The sequence below is a fragment of the Oncorhynchus nerka genome, linkage group LG13 (assembly GCF_034236695.1).
Source record: "Oncorhynchus nerka isolate Pitt River linkage group LG13, Oner_Uvic_2.0, whole genome shotgun sequence".
NCBI classification, from domain to species: domain Eukaryota; kingdom Metazoa; phylum Chordata; class Actinopteri; order Salmoniformes; family Salmonidae; genus Oncorhynchus; species Oncorhynchus nerka.
Genome location: NC_088408.1, coordinates 12,510,005 through 12,535,125, shown reverse-complemented (window position 1 = coordinate 12,535,125; position 25,121 = coordinate 12,510,005). Strand labels below are relative to the sequence as shown.

Genomic DNA, 25,121 nt, shown 5'->3' with positions numbered 1-25,121 from the left:
ACTGCTTAATGACCAAACAATCAACCAGTCAACTAAAACAATCTAGGTCGACCAACTGCTTAATGACCAAACAATCAACCAGTCAATTAATTGTGGTTGGTCAATACGGAGCTATACGGTGACCTCCAGATGGTTACAAACTTTGGGAAGTGCACCGTGATGCAGTACCCACCACAAGACTCCGGAGGATCCGCAATTGATTCACAACCCTAATACACGGTCTGATCAAGCATAAATGGGCTTTTTGTCACTCTAGATAAGTAGGTCTGCTAAATGACTAACATGTAAGAATGTTAAAAAAAAAATGCATAGTCTTTTACTCGCCATTCTTTTTTCTATGTATTTTTTTTATTTTTATATATACCGTAATAAAGTGAAATATGCGGGAAGATTCTGGACCGATCACCTCACATGCTAGAGAAGAAGTTATACATGTAGCTGCAATCTAATATCGCGAGATCCTGAACATTGTGGCGTTACCTACGTATGACTTCAGTCTGTGCGAGCAAGGGGAGAGAAAAAAATGTCGCTTACGAGGTAAGTCGTGTGGCAAGGCCTTATTTATATTTTACTGAATGTACAACACATTTAAATAATGAAATGGCATGTTAAGACATTATGTAAAGTTACTTACGTCTTACCCCCATATTATTTTTATGAAGTCGATGTTTTGGTCGTTAGCATATAGTTAGCTAGGCTAACTCCTGGCCTAGTTGGCTAGCTAGCAAGCTAACTTTAGCTAACTGCTCTCTAGTGGTTTCTTGTCTTGGGGATTAGCTAGCTAGGTATTTGGTTTATCGGGGCCAGGTTTATTAGAAAATGTACATTGGCGTTACTAGTTGCGAACGCAACTATGTGTTGTGTCTCAACTTTCAAACTAGTACATGCATCCTACGCGGACGTTAGATAACTAGCTAGCCTTGTTTACAGTCGAGATACCTGAATTGCGTACATACAATTTAATAGCGAAAGAAGATTGACAACTTTGTTTGTCTGCCTGCAGCTTTCTACCTGCGCCGACCCAGCTGTCTCAGGACCAGTTGGAGTCAGAGGAGAGAGCCCGGGCACAGAGGTCCCACTCCACTGCCCTGGTCTCCTCCCGCAGAGAACCCCCTCCCTACGGCTACAGGAAGAGCTGGGTGCCACGCTCTCTGGAGGTACTGATATTTACGCCATACCTAGTTTAATGAATTCAATGAGGCTGCGATTCTGTGTTAGCTATGAGTCGTCTTAAAAGGGACTCCATGTAAATTGGAAGGGACGGTCAAAGCCTTACAAGAGTTTGCTATTGTTGGTGCTGTGTTAGATAGTACTCGGTCCAGAAAAAAAGAGCTAATGTGAGACTTCCTCGGTTTGTGTTTGGCTCCCCTGCATTGTAGGACTTTGGAGATGGAGGTATATCTCCACACAGTCTCTTCCCCTTAGTCTCTGTTTGTTTGACTCTGCCTTGTTTTGTGTTGTAGGACTTTGGAGATGGAGGTATATCTCCACACAGTCTCTCTGCCTTGTTTTGTGTTGTAGGACTTTGGAGATGGAGGTATATCTCCACACAGTCTCTTCCCCTTAGTCTCTGTTTGTTTGACTCTGCTTTGTTTTGTGTTGTAGGACTTTGGAGATGGCGGTGCCTTCCCTGAGATCCACGTGGCCCAGTTCCCTCTGGAGATGGGCAGGAAGAAAAAGACATCCAATGCCCTGGCAGTTCAGGTGGATGCTGAGGGCAAGATCAAATACGATGCCATCGCCAGACAGGGACAGGGCAAGGACAAGGTAAGAATATTATTAAATATCCAGCTTGTCTGCTTGGTCTAGCTAGATTTACAATGCAGTTGGACGTACAATACTTTATGTCGCAGACTCATCTGAGAATGTAAGGTCCATTTAATTTGGATTTATGCTGTGAGCCTCCATTGTTGTTGTCCTATAGTTACCAAGTAAATAAACCTGTGTCTTGCCCAGATCATGTGTTAAAATTAGTTTGTTTTTGTCACGCTGCTATGTGTTTATCTTGACCAGGTCGCAGTTGTAAATGACAACTTGTTTTCAACTGACCTACCTGCGTAAATAAAGGTGAAATAAAAAAACGAGGGGCCACCATTTGAATAAATGCCCCCATAGAGAACCAGTGTAGAGTTCAGTTCATGTATGTTCCGCTGTCTCCTCTGTTTTCCCTGTGCAGGTGATCTTCAGTAAGTACACAGACCTGCTTCCTAAGGAAGTGCTGAACGATGATGCTCCTGAGCTGCAGAAGCCCGACGAGGAGGCTGTCAAAGAGCTGACAGAGAAGACCCGCGATGCTCTGATGAAGCAGGTCTCACAGAAGATCGCTGCAGCCATGCCTGTGAGGGCAGCAGACAAACAGGCCCCTGCACAGTACATCAGGTATGGTTGTTCTCTGATGCACTATTAGTGACCATTTTATTAGGTATGCACATCTAGTATTGCCTCGAGAACAACCTGAATTCTCCAGGCAATGGATTCTACAAGGAGTGGTGTTCAAACGTTGCTCTATTGGGATCAAGGGACCTAACGTGTGCCAGGAAAACATTCCCCACGCCATTACACCGCCACGCCATGGGGCGGCAGGTAGCCTAGTGGTTAGAGCGTTGGACTTGTAAGATCGAATTCCCGAGCTGACAAGGTAAAAATCTGCCGTTCTGCCCCTGAACAAGGCAGTTAACCCACTGTTCCTAGGTCATCATTGAAAATAAGAATTTGTTCTTAACTGACATGCCCAATTAAATAAAGATACAAATTAAAATAAAATAAAACACCAGCATGTACCGTTGACACCAAGCAGGATGGGGCCATGGACTCGTGCTGCTTATTTCAAATCCTGACTGCCATCCGCATGACGCAACAGGAACGGGCTTCGTCGAACCAGGCAATGTTTTTCCACTCCTCAGTTGTCCAGTGTTGGTGATCACGTGCCCACTGGAGCCTCTTCTTGTTTTTAACTGATCCGGAGTGGAACCCGGTGTGGGCGTCTGCTGCAATAGTCCATCTGTTACAAGTACCGATGAGTTGTGCTTTCCAAAATGCAGTTCTGCGCTCTACTGTTGTATTGCGCCGTTGTTTGTCTGTTTGTGGCCAGTCTCCTTCGACCTCTCATCAACAAGCTGTTTTTGAGCCACGGGTAAGCTAACAAGCTGCTGACTGGATGTTTATTTTTTTTGCACTGTTCTCTGTAAACCCTGCACACTGTCGTTAATGAAAAGCCCAGGATGCCGGGCCGTATCTAAGATAATGGATGTAGAGCTAACCATTTTTGTGATTGGGGGGGTAATAAACTGTGGCCACTAAAACTGTACCTAATAAACTGGCCACTAAAACTGTACCTAATAAACTGGCCACTAAAACTGTACCTAATAAACTGGCCACTAAGTGTATATAATACAATGTTGTTAAAATGTGTATGTATTTCTGCCCTACAGAAGAGTATAATACAAAATTTTTCAGAAGCAATTTAGAAACCATTGTGGTCTGAACATTTGCGTACTTCCATGCAACATGTAGCCTAGGCCTACATGTGTACAGGACCGTCCCCGTGAAACATATCATTTATTCAAAGTGTTTGTGTGGTTTATTGAAAGGGGCCTGTAGATGCTGATACCTTGTGTGTTATTCCACCAGGTACACTCCTTCCCAGCAGGGTGTGGCCTTCAACTCCGGGGCCAAACAGAGGGTCATCCGTATGGTGGAGATGCAGAAGGACCCCATGGAGCCCCCACGCTTCAAGTAAGTACATGTACATCATGGTCACTAACTAAATGCTTGCTAAACTCGTTAACTGACATGTGATGGGCTACCCGGGGCGGCAGGGTAGCCTAGTGGTTAGAGTGGAGGGGCGGCAGGGTAGCCTAGTGGTTAGAGTGGAGGGGCGGCAGGGTAGCCTATTGGTTAGAGCGTTGGACTAGTAACCGGAAGGTTGCAAGTTCAAACCTCCGAGCTGACAAGGTACAAATCTGTCGTTCGGCCCCTGAACAGGCACTTATCCCACTGTTCCCAGGCCGTCATTGAAAATAAGAATTTGTTCTTAACTGACTTGCCTAGTAAAATAAAGGTAAAAAAAAAAATGCTTTTCATTATTATCTTGCTGGGGTAACTCGAGTCATGCATATCCTTAAACAAAACGGATGCAGACTAGATGCCCACCCCCTTATTGTGTTAACTAAAATGACATGTTTGATTGTTTCAGGATCAACAAGAAGATTCCTCGTGGTCCTCCCTCCCCTCCTGCACCAGTCATGCACTCTCCCAGCAGAAAGGTACTGTTGGGGTTCAGACAAGGGGTGTGACGTTTGAACGAATTTGGAATCGTTAGCGTTTCGGGAAAATAATCCCTAACTGAACCTTTTTTTATTTATTTAGATTAAAATCCTAGTGCAGTTATCACCAAACTGTCACTAACAGGTGCCTTTATAATGACCAGGACAACATTTTAAATGTAACAAAAATACTACAGGTAGGCAATATGCATCTTTCAAATGATTTGCCACGGCTCTAAAGCGCCCCACACGTCATCGTCGTTAACAGGTGTGGAAATGGCAGATGGTGAGACAAAGAAGCGAAGACCTGTATGGCAATACTTTAAGGTGATCAGATGCAAACTTTGCCAAGTGGAATTTAGCTACAGTGGCAGAACAGGTGCTGGAAGGAAGGCAGAGTGAGACCCAACCCGTTGCTGGCAGAACAGGTGCTGGAAGGAAGGCAGAGTGAGACCCAACCCATTGCTGGCAGAACAGGTGCTGGAAGGAAGGCAGAGTGAGACCCAACCCGTTGCTGGCAGAACAGGTGCTGGAAGGAAGGCAGAGTGAGACCCAACCCGTCGCTGGCAGAACAGGTGCTGGAAGGAAGGCAGAGTGAGACCCAACCCGTTGCTGGCAGAACAGGTGCTGGAAGGAAGGCAGAGTGAGACCCAACCCGTTGCTGGCAGAACAGGTGCTGGAAGGGAGGCAGCGTGAGACCCAACCCGTTGTTGGCAGAACAGGTGCTGGAAGGGAGGCAGCGTGAGACCCAACCCGTTGTTGGCAGAACAGGTGCTGGAAGGGAGGCAGCGTGAGACCCAACCCGTTGTTGGCAGAACAGGTGCTGGAAGGGAGGCAGAGTGAGACCCAACCCGTTGCTGGCAGAACAGGTGCTGGAAGGGAGGCAGCGTGAGACCCAACCCGTTGTTGGCAGAACAGGTGCTGGAAGGGAGGCAGCGTGAGACCCAACCCGTTGTTGGCAGAACAGGTGCTGGAAGGGAGGCAGCGTGAGACCCAACCCGTTGTTGGCAGAACAGGTGCTGGAAGGGAGGCAGCGTGAGACCCAACCCGTTGTTGGCAGCAGGGCGATGAGGGACGGAGTGAGAATCACAGCACTGATTACAGAAATGACTGCAGTTGATATGCAGGCATTGTCAGTGGTTGAGGATGTAGGCTTCAATACCCTGATGATATACATAGAGCCAGACCACAAGATGCCATGTTGAGAAACCATGACTGCTCTGCAAGTACAAAGCGCTAACTCTCAACCAACATACGTGGCGTTAACAACAGATTGAGTGGGTGGTGGACAGCATTAATACCATTAATACCATCGTTACTGAGTGGGTGGTGGACAGCATTAATACCATTAATACCATCGTTACTGAGTGGGTGGTGGACAGCATTAATACCATTAATACCATCGTTACTGAGTGGGTGGTGGACAGCATTAATACCATCGTTACTGAGTGGGTGGTGGACAGCATTAATACCATCGTTACTGAGTGGGTGGTGGACAGCATTAATACCATCGTTACTGAGTGGGTGGTGGACAGCATTAATACCATTGTTACTGAGTGGGTGGTGGACAGCAGTAATACCATTGTTACTGAGTGGGTGGTGGACAGCATTAATACCATTGTTACTGAGTGGGTGATGGACAGTAGTAATACCATCGTTACTGAGTGGGTGGTGGACAGCAGTAATACCATCGTTACTGATGGACAGCAGTAATACCATTGTTACTGAGTGGGTGGTGGACAGCAGTAATACCATCGTTACTGAGTGGGTGGTGGACAGCAGTAATACCATTACTGAGTGGGTGGTGGACAGCAGTAATACCATTGTTACTGAGTGGGTGGTGGACAGCATTAATACCATTAATACCATCGTTACTGAGTGGGTGGTGGACAGCATTAATACCATTAATACCATCGTTACTGAGTGGGTGGTGGACAGCATTAATACCATCGTTACTGAGTGGGTGGTGGACATCATTAATACCATTAATACCATCGTTACTGAGTGGGTGGTGGACAGCATTAATACCATTAATACCATCGTTACTGAATGGGTGGTGGACAGCATTAATACCATCGTTACTGAGTGGGTGGTGAACAGCATTAATACCATCGTTACTGAGTGGGTGGTGAACAGCATTAATACCATACCATGGGTGGTGGACGTTAATACCATTGACTGAGTGGGTGGTGAACAGCATTAATACCATTGTTACTGAGTGGGTGGTGGACAGCAGTAATACCATGGGTGGGTGGTGAACAGCATTAATACCATCGTTACTGAGTGGGTGGTGAACAGCAGTAATACCATTAATACCATCGTTACTGAGTGGGTGGTGGACAGCATTAATACCATTAATACCATCGTTACTGAATGGGTGGTGGACAGCATTAATACCATCGTTACTGAGTGGGTGGTGGACAGCATTAATACCATACCATCGCATTTACTGAGTGGGTGGTGGACAGCATTAATACCATTGTTACTGAGTGGGTGGTGAACAGCATTAATACCATCGTTACTGAGTGGGTGGTGGACAGCAGTAATACCATCTGTTACTGAGTGGGTGGTGAACAGCATTGTTACTGAGTGGGTGGTACCATACCATTAATACCATCGTTACTGAGTGGGTGGTGGACAGCATTAATACCATTAATACCATTAATACCATCGTTACTGAGTGGGTGGTGGACAGCAGTAATACCATCGTTACTGAGTGGGTGGTGGACAGCATTAATACCATTAATACCATTAATACCATCGTTACTGAGTGGGTGGTGGACAGCAGTAATACCATCGTTACTGAGTGGGTGGTGGACAGCATTAATACCATCGTTACTGAGTGGGTGGTGGACAGCAGTAATACCATTTACTGAGTGGGTGGTGGACAGCATTAATACCATTTATACCATGACTGAGTGGGTGGTGGACAGCATTAATACCATCGTTACTGAGTGGGTGGTGGACAGCATTAATACCATCGTTACTGAGTGGGTGGTGGACAGTAATACCATTACTGAGTGGGTGGTGGACAGCATTAATACCATTGTTACTGAGTGGGTGGTGGACAGTTACTGAGTGGGTGGTGAACAGCAGTAATACCATTAATACCATCGTTACTGAGTGGGTGGTGGACAGCATTAATACATTAATACCATCGTTACTGAGTGGGTGGTGGACAGCATTAATACCATCGTTACTGAGTGGGTGGTGGACAGCATTAATACCATCGTTACTGAGTGGGTGGTGAACAGCATTAATACCATACTACTGAGTGGGTGGTGGACTGAGTGGGTGGTGAACAGCATTAATACCATCGTTACTGAGCATTAATACCATCGTTACTGAGTGGGTGGTGGACAGCATTAATACCATTAATACCATTAATACCATCGTTACTGAGTGGGTGGTGGACAGCATTAATACCATCGTTACTGAGTGGGTGGTGGACAGCATTAATACCATTAATACCATTAATACCATTAATACCATCGTTACTGAGTGGGTGGTGGACAGCATTAATACCATTAATACCATCGTTACTGAGTGGGTGGTGGACAGCATTAATACCATCGTTACTGAGTGGGTGGTGGACAGCATTAATACCATCGTTACTGAGTGGGTGGTGGACAGCATTAATACCATCGTTACTGAGTGGGTGGTGGACAGCATTAATACCATTGTTACTGAGTGGGTGGTGGACAGCAGTAATACCATCGTTACTGAGTGGGTGGGGGACAGCATTAATACCATTGTTACTGAGTGGGTGGTGGACAGCATTAATACCATTGTTACTGAGTGGGTGGTGGACAGCATTAATACCATTGTTACTGAGTGGGTGGTGGACAGCATTAATACCATTGTTACTGAGTGGGTGGTGGACAGCATTAATACCATTGTTACTGAGTGGGTGATGGACAGCATTAATACCAATACCATCGTTACTGAGTGGGTGGTGGACAGCAGTAATACCATCGTTACTGAGTGGGTGGTGGACAGCAGTAATACCATTGTTACTGAGTGGGTGGTGGACAGTAGTAATACCATCGTTACTGAGTGGGTGGTGGACAGCAGTAATACCATTGTTACTGAGTGGGTGGTGGACAGCATTAATACCATTGTTACTGAGTGGGTGATGGACAGTAGTAATACCATCGTTACTGAGTGGGTGGTGGACAGCAGTAATACCATCGTTACTGAGTGGGTGGTGGACAGCAGTAATACCATTGTTACTGAGTGGGTGGTGGACAGCAGTAATACCATCGTTACTGAGTGGGTGGTGGACAGCAGTAATACCATTGTTACTGAGTGGGTGGTAGACAGCATTAATACCATCGTTACTGAGTGGGTGGTGGACATCATTAATACCATTAATACCATCGTTACTGAGTGGGTGGTGGACAGCATTAATACCATTAATACCATCGTTACTGAATGGGTGGTGGACAGCATTAATACCATCGTTACTGAGTGGGTGGTGAACAGCATTAATACCATCGTTACTGAGTGGGTGGTGAACAGCATTAATACCATCGTTACTGAATGGGTGGTGGACAGCATTAATACCATTGTTACTGAGTGGGTGGTGAACAGCATTAATACCATCGTTACTGAGTGGGTGGTGGACAGCAGTAATACCATCGTTACTGAGTGGGTGGTGAACAGCATTAATACCATCGTTACTGAGTGGGTGGTGAACAGCAGTAATACCATTAATACCATCGTTACTGAGTGGGTGGTGGACAGCATTAATACCATTAATACCATCGTTACTGAATGGGTGGTGGACAGCATTAATACCATCGTTACTGAGTGGGTGGTGGACAGCATTAATACCATCGTTACTGAGTGGGTGGTGAACAGCATTAATACCATCGTTACTGAATGGGTGGTGGACAGCATTAATACCATTGTTACTGAGTGGGTGGTGAACAGCATTAATACCATCGTTACTGAGTGGGTGGTGGACAGCAGTAATACCATCGTTACTGAGTGGGTGGTGAACAGCATTAATACCATCGTTACTGAGTGGGTGGTGAACAGCAGTAATACCATTAATACCATCGTTACTGAGTGGGTGGTGGACAGCATTAATACCATTAATACCATTAATACCATCGTTACTGAGTGGGTGGTGGACAGCAGTAATACCATCGTTACTGAGTGGGTGGTGGACAGCATTAATACCATTAATACCATTAATACCATCGTTACTGAGTGGGTGGTGGACAGCAGTAATACCATCGTTACTGAGTGGGTGGTGGACAGCATTAATACCATTAATACCATCGTTACTGAGTGGGTGGTGGACAGCAGTAATACCATCGTTACTGAGTGGGTGGTGGACAGCATTAATACCATTTATACCATCGTTACTGAGTGGGTGGTGGACAGCATTAATACCATCGTTACTGAGTGGGTGGTGGACAGCATTAATACCATCGTTACTGAGTGGGTGGTGGACAGTAGTAATACCATCGTTACTGAGTGGGTGGTGGACAGCATTAATACCATTGTTACTGAGTGGGTGGTGAACAGCATTAATACCATCGTTACTGAGTGGGTGGTGAACAGCAGTAATACCATTAATACCATCGTTACTGAGTGGGTGGTGGACAGCATTAATACCATTAATACCATCGTTACTGAATGGGTGGTGGACAGCATTAATACCATCGTTACTGAGTGGGTGGTGGACAGCATTAATACCATCGTTACTGAGTGGGTGGTGAACAGCATTAATACCATCGTTACTGAATGGGTGGTGGACAGCATTAATACCATTGTTACTGAGTGGGTGGTGAACAGCATTAATACCATCGTTACTGAGTGGGTGGTGGACAGCAGTAATACCATCGTTACTGAGTGGGTGGTGAACAGCATTAATACCATCGTTACTGAGTGGGTGGTGAACAGCAGTAATACCATTAATACCATCGTTACTGAGTGGGTGGTGGACAGCATTAATACCATTAATACCATTAATACCATCGTTACTGAGTGGGTGGTGGACAGCAGTAATACCATCGTTACTGAGTGGGTGGTGGACAGCATTAATACCATTAATACCATTAATACCATCGTTACTGAGTGGGTGGTGGACAGCAGTAATACCATCGTTACTGAGTGGGTGGTGGACAGCATTAATACCATTAATACCATCGTTACTGAGTGGGTGGTGGACAGCAGTAATACCATCGTTACTGAGTGGGTGGTGGACAGCATTAATACCATTTATACCATCGTTACTGAGTGGGTGGTGGACAGCATTAATACCATCGTTACTGAGTGGGTGGTGGACAGCATTAATACCATCGTTACTGAGTGGGTGGTGGACAGTAGTAATACCATCGTTACTGAGTGGGTGGTGGACAGCATTAATACCATTAATACCATCGTTACTGAGTGGGTGGTGGACAGCATTAATACCATTAATACCATCGTTACTGAGTGGGTGGTGGACAGCATTAATACCATCGTTACTGAGTGGGTGGTGGACAGCATTAATACCATCGTTACTGAGTGGGTGGTGGACAGCATTAATACCATCGTTACTGAGTGGGTGGTGGACAGCATTAATACCATTGTTACTGAGTGGGTGGTGGACAGCATTAATACCATTGTTACTGAGTGGGTGGTGGACAGCATTAATACCATTGTTACTGAGTGGGTGGTGGACAGCATTAATACCATTGTTACTGAGTGGGTGGTGGACAGCATTAATACCATCGTTACTGAGTGGGTGATGGACAGTAGTAATACCATCGTTACTGAGTGGGTGGTGGACAGCAGTAATACCATCGTTACTGAGTGGGTGGTGGACAGCAGTAATACCATTGTTACTGAGTGGGTGGTGGACAGTAGTAATACCATCGTTACTGAGTGGGTGGTGGACAGCAGTAATACCATTGTTACTGAGTGGGTGGTGGACAGCATTAATACCATTGTTACTGAGTGGGTGATGGACAGTAGTAATACCATCGTTACTGAGTGGGTGGTGGACAGCAGTAATACCATCGTTACTGAGTGGGTGGTGGACAGCAGTAATACCATTGTTACTGAGTGGGTGGTGGACAGCAGTAATACCATCGTTACTGAGTGGGTGGTGGACAGCAGTAATACCATCGTTACTGAGTGGGTGGTGGACAGCAGTAATACCATTGTTACTGAGTGGGTGGTGGACAGCATTAATACCATTAATACCATCGTTACTGAGTGGGTGGTGGACAGCATTAATACCATTAATACCATCGTTACTGAGTGGGTGGTGGACAGCATTAATACCATCGTTACTGAGTGGGTGGTGGACATCATTAATACCATTAATACCATCGTTACTGAGTGGGTGGTGGACAGCATTAATACCATTAATACCATCGTTACTGAATGGGTGGTGGACAGCATTAATACCATCGTTACTGAGTGGGTGGTGAACAGCATTAATACCATCGTTACTGAGTGGGTGGTGAACAGCATTAATACCATCGTTACTGAATGGGTGGTGGACAGCATTAATACCATTGTTACTGAGTGGGTGGTGAACAGCATTAATACCATCGTTACTGAGTGGGTGGTGGACAGCAGTAATACCATCGTTACTGAGTGGGTGGTGAACAGCATTAATACCATCGTTACTGAGTGGGTGGTGAACAGCAGTAATACCATTAATACCATCGTTACTGAGTGGGTGGTGGACAGCATTAATACCATTAATACCATCGTTACTGAATGGGTGGTGGACAGCATTAATACCATCGTTACTGAGTGGGTGGTGGACAGCATTAATACCATCGTTACTGAGTGGGTGGTGAACAGCATTAATACCATCGTTACTGAATGGGTGGTGGACAGCATTAATACCATTGTTACTGAGTGGGTGGTGAACAGCATTAATACCATCGTTACTGAGTGGGTGGTGGACAGCAGTAATACCATCGTTACTGAGTGGGTGGTGAACAGCATTAATACCATCGTTACTGAGTGGGTGGTGAACAGCAGTAATACCATTAATACCATCGTTACTGAGTGGGTGGTGGACAGCATTAATACCATTAATACCATTAATACCATCGTTACTGAGTGGGTGGTGGACAGCAGTAATACCATCGTTACTGAGTGGGTGGTGGACAGCATTAATACCATTAATACCATTAATACCATCGTTACTGAGTGGGTGGTGGACAGCAGTAATACCATCGTTACTGAGTGGGTGGTGGACAGCATTAATACCATTAATACCATCGTTACTGAGTGGGTGGTGGACAGCAGTAATACCATCGTTACTGAGTGGGTGGTGGACAGCATTAATACCATTTATACCATCGTTACTGAGTGGGTGGTGGACAGCATTAATACCATCGTTACTGAGTGGGTGGTGGACAGCATTAATACCATCGTTACTGAGTGGGTGGTGGACAGTAGTAATACCATCGTTACTGAGTGGGTGGTGGACAGCAGTAATACCATCGTTACTGAGTGGGTGGTGGACAGCAGTAATACCATCGTTACTGAGTGGGTGGTGGACAGCATTAATACCATCGTTACTGAGTGGGTGGTGGACAGCATTAATACCATTGTTACTGAGTGGGTGGTGGACAGCATTAATACCATTAATACCATCGTTACTGAGTGGGTGGTGGACAGCATTAATACCATTAATACCATCGTTACTGAGTGGGTGGTAGACAGCATTAATACCATCGTTACTGAGTGGGTGGTGGACATCATTAATACCATTAATACCATCGTTACTGAGTGGGTGGTGGACAGCATTAATACCATTAATACCATTGTTACTGAGTGGGTGGTGGACAGCATTAATACCATTAATACCATCGTTACTGAGTGGGTGGTGGACAGCATTAATACCATTAATACCATCGTTACTGAGTGGGTGGTGGACAGCATTAATACCATCGTTACTGAGTGGGTGGTGGACAGCATTAATACCATTAATACCATCGTTACTGAGTGGGTGGTGGACAGCATTAATACCATCGTTACTGAATGGGTGGTGGACAGCATTAATAGCATTGTTACTGAGTGGGTGGTGAACAGCATTAATACCATCGTTACTGAGTGGGTGGTGGACAGCAGTAATACCATCGTTACTGAGTGGGTGGTGAACAGCATTAATACCATCGTTACTGAGTGGGTGGTGAACAGCAGTAATACCATTAATACCATCGTTACTGAGTGGGTGGTGGACAGCATTAATACCATTAATACCATTAATACCATCGTTACTGAGTGGGTGGTGGACAGCAGTAATACCATCGTTACTGAGTGGGTGGTGGACAGCAGTAATACCATTAATACCATTAATACCATCGTTACTGAGTGGGTGGTGGACAGCAGTGATACCATCGTTACTGAGTGGGTGGTGGACAGCATTAATACCATTAATACCATCGTTACTGAGTGGGTGGTGGACAGCAGTAATACCATCGTTACTGAGTGGGTGGTGGACAGTTACCACTGAGTGGGTGGTGGACATACCATTAATACCATCGTTACTGAGTGGGTGGTGGACAGCATTAATACCATCGTTACTGAGTGGGTGGTGGACAGCATTAATACCATCGTTACTGAGTGGGTGGTGGACAGCAGTAATACCATCGTTACTGAGTGGGTGGTGGACAGCATTAATACCATCGTTACTGAGTGGGTGGTGGACAGCAGTAATACCATCGTTACTGAGTGGGTGGTGGACAGTAGTAATACCATCGTTACTGAGTGGGTGGTGGACAGCATTAATACCATCGTTACTGAGTGGGTGGTGGACAGCATTAATACCATCGTTACTGAGTGGGTGGTGGACAGCATTAATACCATCGTTACTGAGTGGGTGGTGGACAGTAGTAATACCATCGTTACTGAGTGGGTGGTGGACAGCAGTAATACCATCGTTACTGAGTGGGTGGTGGACAGCAGTAATACCATCGTTACTGAGTGGGTGGTGGACAGCAGTAATACCATCGTTACTGAGTGGGTGGTGGACAGCATTAATACCATTAATACCATCGTTACTGAGTGGGTGGTGGACAGCATTAATACCATTAATACCATCGTTACTGAGTGGGTGGTGGACAGCATTAATACCATCGTTACTGAGTGGGTGGTAGACAGCATTAATACCATCGTTACTGAGTGGGTGGTGGACATCATTAATACCATCGTTACTGAGTGGGTGGTGGACAGCATTAATACCATCGTTACTGAATGGGTGGTGGACAGCATTAATACCATCGTTACTGAGTGGGTGGTGAACAGCATTAATACCATCGTTACTGAATGGGTGGTGGACAGCATTAATACCATTGTTACTGAGTGGGTGGTGAACAGCATTAATACCATCGTTACTGAGTGGGTGGTGGACAGCAGTAATACCATCGTTACTGAGTGGGTGGTGAACAGCATTAATACCATTAATACCATCGTTACTGAGTGGGTGGTGGACAGCAGTAATACCATCGTTACTGAGTGGGTGGTGGACAGCATTAATACCATTAATACCATCGTTACTGAGTGGGTGGTGGACAGCAGTAATACCATCGTTACTGAGTGGGTGGTGGACAGCATTAATACCATTAATACCATCGTTACTGAGTGGGTGGTGGACAGCAGTAATACCATCGTTACTGAGTGGGTGGTGGACAGCATTAATACCATTAATACCATCGTTACTGAGTGGGTGGTGGACAGCAGTAATACCATCGTTACTGAGTGGGTGGTGGACAGCAGTAATACCATCGTTACTGAGTGGGTGGTGGACAGTAGTAATACCATCGTTACTGAGTGGGTGGTGGACAGCAGTAATACCATCGTTACTGAGTGGGTGGTGGACAGCAGTAATACCATCGTTACTGAGTGGGTGGTGGACAGCAGTAATACCATCGTTACTGAGTGGGTGGTGGACAGCAGTAATACCATCGTTACTGAGTGGGTGGTGGACAGCATTAATACCATCGTTACTGAGTGGGTGGTGGACAGCAGTAATACCATCGTTACTGAGTGGGTGGTGGACAGCATTAATACCATCGTTACTGAGTGGGTGGTGGACAGCAGTAATACCATCGTTACTGAGTGGGTGGTGGACAGTAGTAATACCATCGTTACTGAGTGGGTGGTGGACAGCATTAATACCATCGTTACTGAGTGGGTGGTGGACAGCATTAATACCATCGTTACTGAGTGGGTGGTGGACAGTAGTAATACCATCGTTACTGAGTGGGTGGTGGAGAGTAGTAATACCATCGTTACTGAGTGGGTGGTGGACAGTAGTAATACCATCGTTACTGAGTGGGTGGTGGACAGTAGTAATACCATCGTTACTGAGTGGGTGGTGGACAGTAGTAATACCATCGTTACTGAGTGGGTGGTGGACAGCAGTAATACCATCGTTACTGAGTGGGTGGTGGACAGCATTAATACCATCGTTACTGAGTGGGTGGTGGACAGCAGTAATACCATTAATACCATCGTTACTGAGTGGGTGGTGGACAGCATTAATACCATTGTTACTGAGTGGGTGGTGGACAGTAGTAATACCATCGTTACTGAGTGGGTGGTGGACAGTAGTAATACCATCGTTACTGAGTGGGTGGTGGACAGCAGTAATACCATTAATACCATCGTTACTGAGTGGGTGGTGGACAGCAGTAATACCATTAATACCATCGTTACTGAGTGGGTGGTGGACAGCATTAATACCATTGTTACTGAGTGGGTGGTGGACAGTAGTAATACCATCGTTACTGAGTGGGTGGTGGACAGCATTAATACCATTGTTACTGAGTGGGTGGTGGACAGCAGTAATACCATCGTTACTGAGTGGGTGGTGGACAGCATTAATACCATTGTTACTGAGTGGGTGGTGGACAGCAGTAATACCATCGTTACTGAGTGGGTGGTGGACAGTTTTAATACCATTGTTACTGAGTGGGTGGTGGACAGTAGTAATACCATCGTTACTGAGTGGGTGGTGGACAGCAGTAATACCATCGTTACTGAGTGGGTGGTGGACAGTGGTAAGGTGGGTGCTGTCTAGCTGGTTGGTAACCATGACTTCGGTACATTGAACTGAGTACCGCCTAGCGGTTGTACGATGGACCATATCTGAATTGTGAATTCACGTCATTTTATGAAGATAATAAAAAGAAGTTGAATGAGAGAGAAAAGGGGCCGTTGAAATGTTTGTTTAAAAATTAATGAAAATATTTTCCCTCGTTCAGACCATAGGGGTTCAGACAGATACATGCATCTCAAGGTTTAGGCAAAGTTAGTACCGTTCTGTTTTGAGCACTTTAATTCTGTTTTAAAAGCATCGGGTCAGTTGAATACATCACTGTGACTTTCTCCCTCTAGCTGTGTAAATGGGTTCCTCTGGAACCTTCTCCCTCTAGCTGTGTAAATAAATGGGTTCATCTGGAACCTTCTCCCTCTAGCTGTGTAAATAAATGGGTTCATCTGGGGCGGCAGGCTAGCCTAGTGGTTAGAGCGTTTGACTAGTAACCGGAAGGTTGCAAGTTTAAACCCCCGAGCTGACAAGGTACAAATCTGTCGTTCTGCCCCTGAACAGGCAGTTAACCCACTGTTCCAAGGCTGTCATTGAAAATAAGAATTTGTTCTTAATTAACTGACTTGCCTGGTTAAATAAAGGTAAAATAAAATAAAAAATCTGGAACCTTCTCCCTCTAGCTGTGTAAATGTTGGACAAAGACATGACGTGTTTTCTCTCTGTCCTTTCAGATGACTGTCAAGGAGCAACAGGAGTGGAAGATTCCCCCCTGTATTTCAAACTGGAAGAACGCAAAGGTACTGACTCTACCTCTGCTCCCTCCCTCTGGAGGCACTGGTGAATTCATGAGACATGTATCTTTGTTTGGGGCCCAGAGCGATAACACTGGAAGCACATCTCCTGTGTTCTGTGATTGGTCTCCCTAGGGTTACACCATCCCACTGGACAAGCGTCTGGCTGCGGACGGTAGAGGACTGCAGACCGTTCACATCAACGAGAACTTTGCCAAACTGGCCGAGGCGCTCTACATTGCTGACAGAAAGGTAAACAGTCTGTGGGTTTGGATCCTGGTGTTAGTCCTGTGCCGTAGCAACTTCTCAGAGCCTCTCTGAAATAATGGTTTGGTTGTGAATGGTCTTATCTTTTTGTGCATTTCAAATCCAACTACAGTTCTGTGTGATATGGATTTCCGAGTGATTCTGTCGCCATGAAAATCCTATTCTGTGTTCTCTCTTTGTTGTTGTGTTTAGGCCAGAGAGGCTGTGGAGATGAGAGCCCAGGTGGAGAAGAAGATGGCCCAGAAAGAGAAGGAGAAGAAGGAGGAGAAGCTCAGAGAGCTGGCTCAGATGGCCCGAGACCGCAGGGCAGGGATCAAAGGTCACGGAGGGGACAAAGGTCAGTTCACCGCCCTCTTCTTGCTTTAATTCTACCCTAACCACAGATCTAGGATCAGATCATCTGTTTATGATTTTGTGTTTTCCTGTACAAGGACTGCCAATGTGAAGAGTTGCAAAGTATCAGCATTTAGAAACACTTTCTGAGTCTTGACCAAGTAGCTCTGTGATGCAGAGGGAGGACTAGACTCAGCTGTCGTTTATGAGTGAGCCTCCTGGTAACCCCCTTGCTCCCTCTCTCCACTTGCACTGTCCCACTCTCTCATTCCCTGTTTCTTCTCCCTCTCTCCTCCTGCACTGTCCCACTCTCTCATTCCCTGTTTCTTCTCCTTCTCTCCCTCTGCACTGTCCCACTCTCTCATTCCCTGTTTCTTCTCCCTCTCTCCTCCTGCACTGTCCCACTCTCTCATTCCCTGTTTCTTCTCCCTCTCTCCTCCTGCACTGTCCCACTCTCTCATTCCCTGTTTCTTCTCCTTCTCTCCCTCTGCACTGTCCCACTCTCTCATTCCCTGTTTCTTCTCCCTCTCTCCTCCTGCACTGTCCCACTCTCTCATTCCCTGTTTCTTCTCCCTCTCCTCCTGCACTGTCCCACTCTCTCATTCCCTGTTTCTTCTCCCACTCTCTCATTCCCTGTTTCTTCTCCCACTCTCCTCCTGCACTGTCCCACTCTCTCATTCCCTGTTTCTTCTCCCTCTCTCCTCCTGCACTGTCCCACTCTCTCATTCCCTGTTTCTTCTCCCTCTCTCCTCCTGCACTGTCCCACTCTCTCATTCCCTGTTTCTTCTCCCTCTCTCCTCCTGCACTGTCCCACTCTCTCATTCCCTGTTTCTTCTCCTTCTCTCCTCCTGCACTGTCCCACTCTCTCATTCCCTGTTTCTTCTCCTTCTCTCCCTCTGCACTGTCCCACTCTCTCATTCCCTGTTTCTTCTCCCTCTCTCCTCCTGCACTGTCCCACTCTCTCATTCCCTGTTTCTTCTCCCTCTCTCCTCCTGCACTGTCCCACTCTCTCATTCCCTGTTTCTTCTCCTTCTCTCCTCCTGCACTGTCCCACTCTCTCATTCCCTGTTTCTTCTCCCTCTCTCCTCCTGCACTGTCCCACTCTCTCATTCCCTGTTTCTTCTCCCACTCTCTCATTCCCTGTTTCTTCTCACTCTCTCCTCCTGCACTGTCCCACTCTCTCATTCCCTGTTTCTTCTCCCTCTCTCTCATTCCCTGTTTCTTCTCACTCTCTCCTCCTGCACTCTCTCATTCCCTGTTTCTTCTCCCTCTCTCCTCCTGCACTGTCCCATTCCCTGTTTCTTCTCCCTCTCTCCTCCTGCACTGTCCCATTCCCTGTTTCTTCTTCCTCTCTCCTCCTGCACTGTCCTACTCTCTCATTCCCTGTTTCTTCTCCCTCTCTCTCATTCCCTGTTTCTTCTCCCTCTCTCTTCCTGTACTGTCCCACTCTCTCATTCCCTGTTTCTTCTCCCTCTCTCCATCCCCTGTTCCTTCTCCATCTGTATTTCTCTCTCCTCCCTCCGTCTCTCCTGTGGCAGGTGGAGAGGACGGTGAGGCCAGAGAGCGTGACGAGATCCGTCATGACAGGAGGAAAGAGAGGCAGCACGACAGGAACATCTCTAGAGCTGCCCCTGATAAGAGGTACAATCATTTTTAACAACGCAACACACATACATACACACACCCGACACACTGACTCTACACACACAGCGGAATCATTCATGGTGTGTAAGAAACGTTGAATGAATGCAGCTCACCACAGCAGCACCCAGCCCTGACCCCTTGTCTGTCTGCTACGACTGCAGGGAGACAACGGGGGGGGGGGACACCAACAGCGACTACTTAACCTTGCCGTCGCTTCTGCTGGACGTGATTATCTGCAGATTTGTAGAGATTGGGGATGATGAAGTTATGGGACCGTAATGTGCCCTGGTGTTATAGTGTGTCTGGTTTGGAGCAGAGACTAATTCCACACAGAGGTTGGGTGCGCTAGGTTTTTAGCTCGCAGGCTACCTTCCATTGTAGTACTTTTAAATGAATGTCTCCTGTTGTATGTCTCCTTCTTCCTCAACTGTCTGTCTGGTGTGTTTCCATCGTCAGGTCGAAGCTGCAGAGAGACCAGGACAGAGATGTCAGTGAGCTGATCGCTCTGGGCCAGCCCAACCCTAGAGCCTCCAACGAGGCTCAGTACGACCAGAGACTGTTTAACCAGAGCAAGGTGAGATGGAGCGCGCGCACACACACTAGTGATGCGCAGGTTGACCCATAACCTGCCGTCCCCACGGTTATATCCACAGGTGGGTGGGGTTAGGGTCATGAAATATTGTATGGCTGAAGGAAGGAAGGTAGAATGAAGACAAAACAATACCGTAACCAATTCATTCATGTATAATTCTTGTGCAATTTATATCTATAGGCTACATTGAGATTTTTCTTTCATTATTTTAGTCTGTCTGGCGTTAGTGTGTAATCCTAGGCTTTAGGGCCTAACGGGACTTGTGCCAAATACGCACAAATGCTTTTGGGAACGGGCAGAAAAAGCTTTAGTCGAACCACAGGGGGAAAAAAACAATATTTGAGTTTTATTCAATGAGAGGAAACTGTGAAATGGAGAGTTGAAAATAAAGAGAAGAGAGGTGCAGAAAAGTAATGTTTGAAACATTAGGTGATGTGGTAACAGGATGATGGCAGTGCTGGCTATGTTATAACTATGTTATGTTATGGCTAGGTTATGTGTGATGATGGCAGTGCTGGCTATGTTATAACTATGTTATGGCTAGGTTATGTGTGATGATGGCAGTGCTGGCTATGTTATAACTATGTTATGTTATGGCTAGGTTATGTGTGATGATGGCAGTGCTGGCTATGTTATAACTATGTTATGTTATGGCTAGGTTATGTGTGATGATGGCAGTGCTGGCTATGTTATAACTATGTTATGTTATGGCTAGGTTATGTGTGATGATGGCAGTGCTGGCTATGTTATAACTATGTTATGTTATGGCTAGGTTATGTGTGATGATGGCAGTGCTGGCTATGTTATAACTATGTTATGTTATGGCTAGGTTATGTGTGATGATTGTGAGGCAGTCACCAGATGGGCACTTCAAACAGGCCTATGACACATCAAGAGAACTGTAGCCTACTGTTCAGATGGGTTGAAGGCAAACTGAAATCTGGACACTGACTGTAGCTCTGTAAACTCTCACATAGCCTCAACATCAACTCCTGCTGAATTAAGCATTTCATGCAGTAAAATGATACACCAAATGTGGGCTACATTTTGACTGGTGAACAGGATGGAGAAATATGATTTACTTTCAACATTCTTGAGAAAAAGTGAATGTGCAGTTAGGGACCGTCTGTAAGAGTTGATCTTTATTAGTATTTAAACCACTTAAAATATGGATCCAAGCAGAACTGACATTTTATCATAAACAAGTTGGGTTGTTTTCACTGGTTTTTATTTCCTTACAACCGGTCAAACTAATTTAGTTTGGACATTTTGCACAGAAAATCTTACATGCTTTTTTTTGACCCCCCCTCAAGGGTATGGACAGTGGTTTTGCAGGTGGGGAGGATGAGATGTACAACGTGTATGACCAGCCGTTCAGGAGAGGCAGCGATATGGCCCAGAACATCTACAGGCCCACCAAGAGCTCTGACAAGGACATGTATGGGGACGACCTGGACACACTCATGCAGAGCAGCAAGTACGCAAGGCCATCTGTTATGTTATGTTACCCTTCTGGATTTATGATATACTGTTAGATATATTTATTTTTATTTTTTATTTAACTAGGCAAGTCAGTTAAGGACATTCTTATTTTCAATAATGACGGCCTAGGAACAGTGGGTTAACTGCCTGTTCAGGGGTAGAACCACAGATTAGTACCATGTCAGCTCGGGGGTTTGAACTTGCAGCCTTCCGGTTACTAGTCCAACGCTCTAACCACTAGGCTACCTGCCTCTAACCACTAGGCTACCTGCCTCTAACCACTAGGCTACCTGCCTCTAACCACTAGGGCTACCACTAGGCTACCTGCCTCTAACCACTAGGCTACCTGCCTCTAACCACTAGGCTACCTGCCTCTAACCACTAGGCTACCTGCCTCTAACCACTAGGCTACCTGCCTCTAACCACTAGGCTACCTGCCTCTAACCACTAGGCTACCTGCCTCTAACCACTAGGCTACCTGCCTCTAACCACTAGGCTACCCTGCCGCCATATATACACACACATATGTACAAGGACATGTCTTGAAATGACTGGGGCATCTAGCTGGGCGATATGGACAAAAATCCATATCGCAGTAAATGACCTGAATTGATGAGGTAACGATAAGTTTAACATTTAGGTTTTATTAGGATCCACATTAGCCGACACCATTGGTGACAGCTAGTGTTACTGGAGTCCAACACCACAACCTAACAGACATTACAGACTACATACAATTAAAAACATGAACATGTAGTGTGTTTGTGCATCTTTCAGTACAGACACACAACCAGTAGGTCACGCGTCAGTACAAACGCACAACCAGTAGGTCACGCGTCAGTACAGACGCACAACCAGTAGGTCACGCGTCAGTACAGACGCACAACAAGTAGGTCACGCGTCAGTACAGACGCACAACCAGTAGGTCACGCGTCAGTACAGACGCACAACCAGTAGGTCACGCGTCAGTACAGACGCACAACCAGTAGGTCACGCGTCAGTACAGACGCACAACCACTAGGTCACGCGTCAGTACAGACGCACAACCAGTAGGTCACATGGGGGAGAGGAATTGTGCCGTGGGGTGTTGCTTAATTTGTTTTTTTGAAACCAGGTTTGCTGTTCATTTGCGCTACATAAGATGGACTCATGCCTCTGTGTAACACTATGTTTCCTTGAATTTGTTCTGGACCTGGGGACTGGTGGTGGCATGTCTGGTGGGGTGTGTGTGTGTCAGCGCTGTTGACTAATGCAAACCATTTGGAATTTCCAACACATTGTTTCTTATTAAAATAAGTGATGCAGTCAGTCTCTTCTCAACTCCAAGCCGAGAGAGACGGTCTCTTCTCAACTCCAAGCCGAGAGAGACGGTCTCTTCTCAACTCCAAGCCGAGAGAGCCGGTCTCTTCTCAACTCCAAGCCGAGAGAGCCGGTCTCTTCTCAACTCCAAGCCGAGAGAGCCGGTCTCTTCTCAACTCCAAGCCGAGAGAGCCGGTCTCTTCTCAACTCCAAGCCGAGAGAGCCGGTCTCTTCTCAACTCCAAGCCGAGAGAGCCGGTCTCTTCTCAACTCCAAGCCGAGAGAGCCGGTCTCTTCTCAACTCCAAGCCGAGAGAGACGGTCTCTTCTCAACTCCAAGCCGAGAGAGACGGTCTCTTCTCAACTCCAAGCCGAGAGAGACGGTCTCTTCTCAACTCCAAGCCGAGAGAGACGGTCTCTTCTCAACTCCAAGCCGAGAGAGACTAGCTGCATAGTATTTCTCTCAGCCCTCTGGTTACAATGAAGAGCAAAACGTGTCGGGGAAGGTGCTGCTTCCTCTCTGGGAGAGACGTATGGAGAGACAGTCCACTGCTGATAGATAAACACACTGCCAGAACGCTCCAGTCTGTAGGTACTATAGTGATCTTTCCCTAAGTGGAGTGTGCAGTTCTTACCAGAGGTAGACCGTAAAGTCTGTATACCAGAGCAGAATGTCTGTACTTCATCTGCAGAATCCCTACCCTGATGTCCACAGCGTCTCCTCAGACAGTCTACATTAGTTTCACTGGCTGCTTTATGTGATTGGTTTCTTTACTGGGCTACAGATAACAGGTCACTTTAACAGGGACTGATGGTGGAATGTGATACGAGCTATAGGTTGATAAACCCTATGGAACAGTCTATCAGTGGTAAATTCAACCTGCCCTTATTATGTTTGAAATATGGAGACATTAGACCTTTGAAAGTTAAATGGAAAACACTTCAGAGGATGAATAGTTTAATGCATTTATTTACTCAGCACTGCACTTCATATGGGTCATACCAAGTCTGTCCTCTGTACTTACCACAATTCAACAACCAACCATGTTTGAGGAATGTTTTTGAGTGAACACTATCTATTTCCAAATGATTCAACTTCCTTTACCTCTGTCCCCTCCCGTCTACACCCCAGGGTTGTAGGGAACTAAAAGAACTTATAATCCTTCTCCACGGGAGCACATTTTTTTGCCCAGCACTAATGCAACTGATTCCTCCCCTTCCAGGTTTGTTCCGGACCGTGAGTTCTCTGGTACGGACCACGGTCCTCGTCGTGACGGCCCTGTCCAGTTTGAGGAGGATCCGTTCGGTCTGGACAAGTTTTTAGAGGAGGCGAAGCAACACGGCGGCTCCAAGAGACCCTCCACCAGTAGAGGCTCCAAGGACTACGACCACGACAAGAAACGCAGGAAGGAGTGAGAGGACGGAGCAAGAGACCCAGTCTGGTGGGATGGGAGGGTAGCGTTCAGTAGGCACAAAAATGGCTGCGACTGTTTTTGAAACAAGTTTCCACCTGAGACGACAAGTCTGATAGTGGGGTAGCGTTCATTTGGCACAAAATCTCCCAAAAACATTTGAAAAGTAGGAGTTGCCATTTTAGCGTTGTTTTAGTTAATTTTCCTTTGTTTTAAACTTTGACACAGTGTTCTGCTTTTGTGCCCACTGAATACGACCCAGGGTTTTTGGGAGGGGAGGGGGGGTCAGGGCCTTGGCTGGGACAGTACAGACATCCGTTTGTCTTGTCTGTTGTTTGGCTGAAACCCCAAGGAACTAGCAGGGATTGTTCTTCACATCTATGTTGATGATGACCTTTATTTTCTATTTTCTTTACACCATCCCTTAATCTTTACATGGAACAGAGTCTCGCCTGTAAACATGTTTTTAAAGTAAAGCCCCCTAGTTGTATTAAGCAATGTTATTATGACTTGTTTTGTTAAATTATCTTTGATCTAGCAGCATTCCTGTGATTTGAGTTTGAATTCCGATCTTAAGTGATCTAGTCTATTGTATCTTGATAATAATTACACAAACTCTGTTACGTCTGGGATAGTGTAACCCTACTCTTAACACTGAATACACTTCAACTAGTGGATTGAACGTGTCTCGTATTTTTTTTTTTTTTAGGTTTGTGCTAATAAACATAAAACCAGTGTGATTCTACTGTGCTATCCCATTTTATTTGTCACATGCTTTGTAAAACCACAGGTGTAGACTAACAGTGAAATGCTTACTTTCAGACCCTTCTCAACAATGTAGAGAAAAATATTTAAAGATTTAATAACACAATGAATTAATACACATGGTACCAGTACTGAGTCAATGTGCAGAGGTACGAGGTAATGGAGGTAGAAAAAAATTCCCTGTCTTAGGTCAGTTAGGATCACCACTTTTGTTTTAAGAATGTGAAATGTCAGAATAATAGTAGAGAATTATT

The 25,121-nt window shown here is 45.9% G+C and overlaps 1 protein-coding gene across 1 annotated transcript; it reads left to right on the top strand.

Annotated features, from left to right (window-relative positions):
* Nucleotides 1-430: 430 nt before the first annotated feature.
* Nucleotides 431-24,847, top strand: snw1 (SNW domain containing 1). The gene is made up of 13 exons (XM_029651930.2): nucleotides 431-537; nucleotides 1,004-1,157; nucleotides 1,606-1,767; nucleotides 2,177-2,379; nucleotides 3,631-3,735; nucleotides 4,196-4,265; nucleotides 17,016-17,081; nucleotides 17,211-17,327; nucleotides 17,535-17,679; nucleotides 19,214-19,316; nucleotides 19,776-19,893; nucleotides 21,225-21,388; nucleotides 23,914-24,847. The coding sequence occupies exons 1-13, from the start codon at nucleotides 524-526 to the stop codon at nucleotides 24,104-24,106; spliced, it is 1,614 nt and encodes a 537-aa protein (XP_029507790.1). The 5' UTR covers nucleotides 431-523; the 3' UTR covers nucleotides 24,107-24,847.
* The last annotated feature ends 274 nt before the right edge of the window (nucleotides 24,848-25,121 follow it).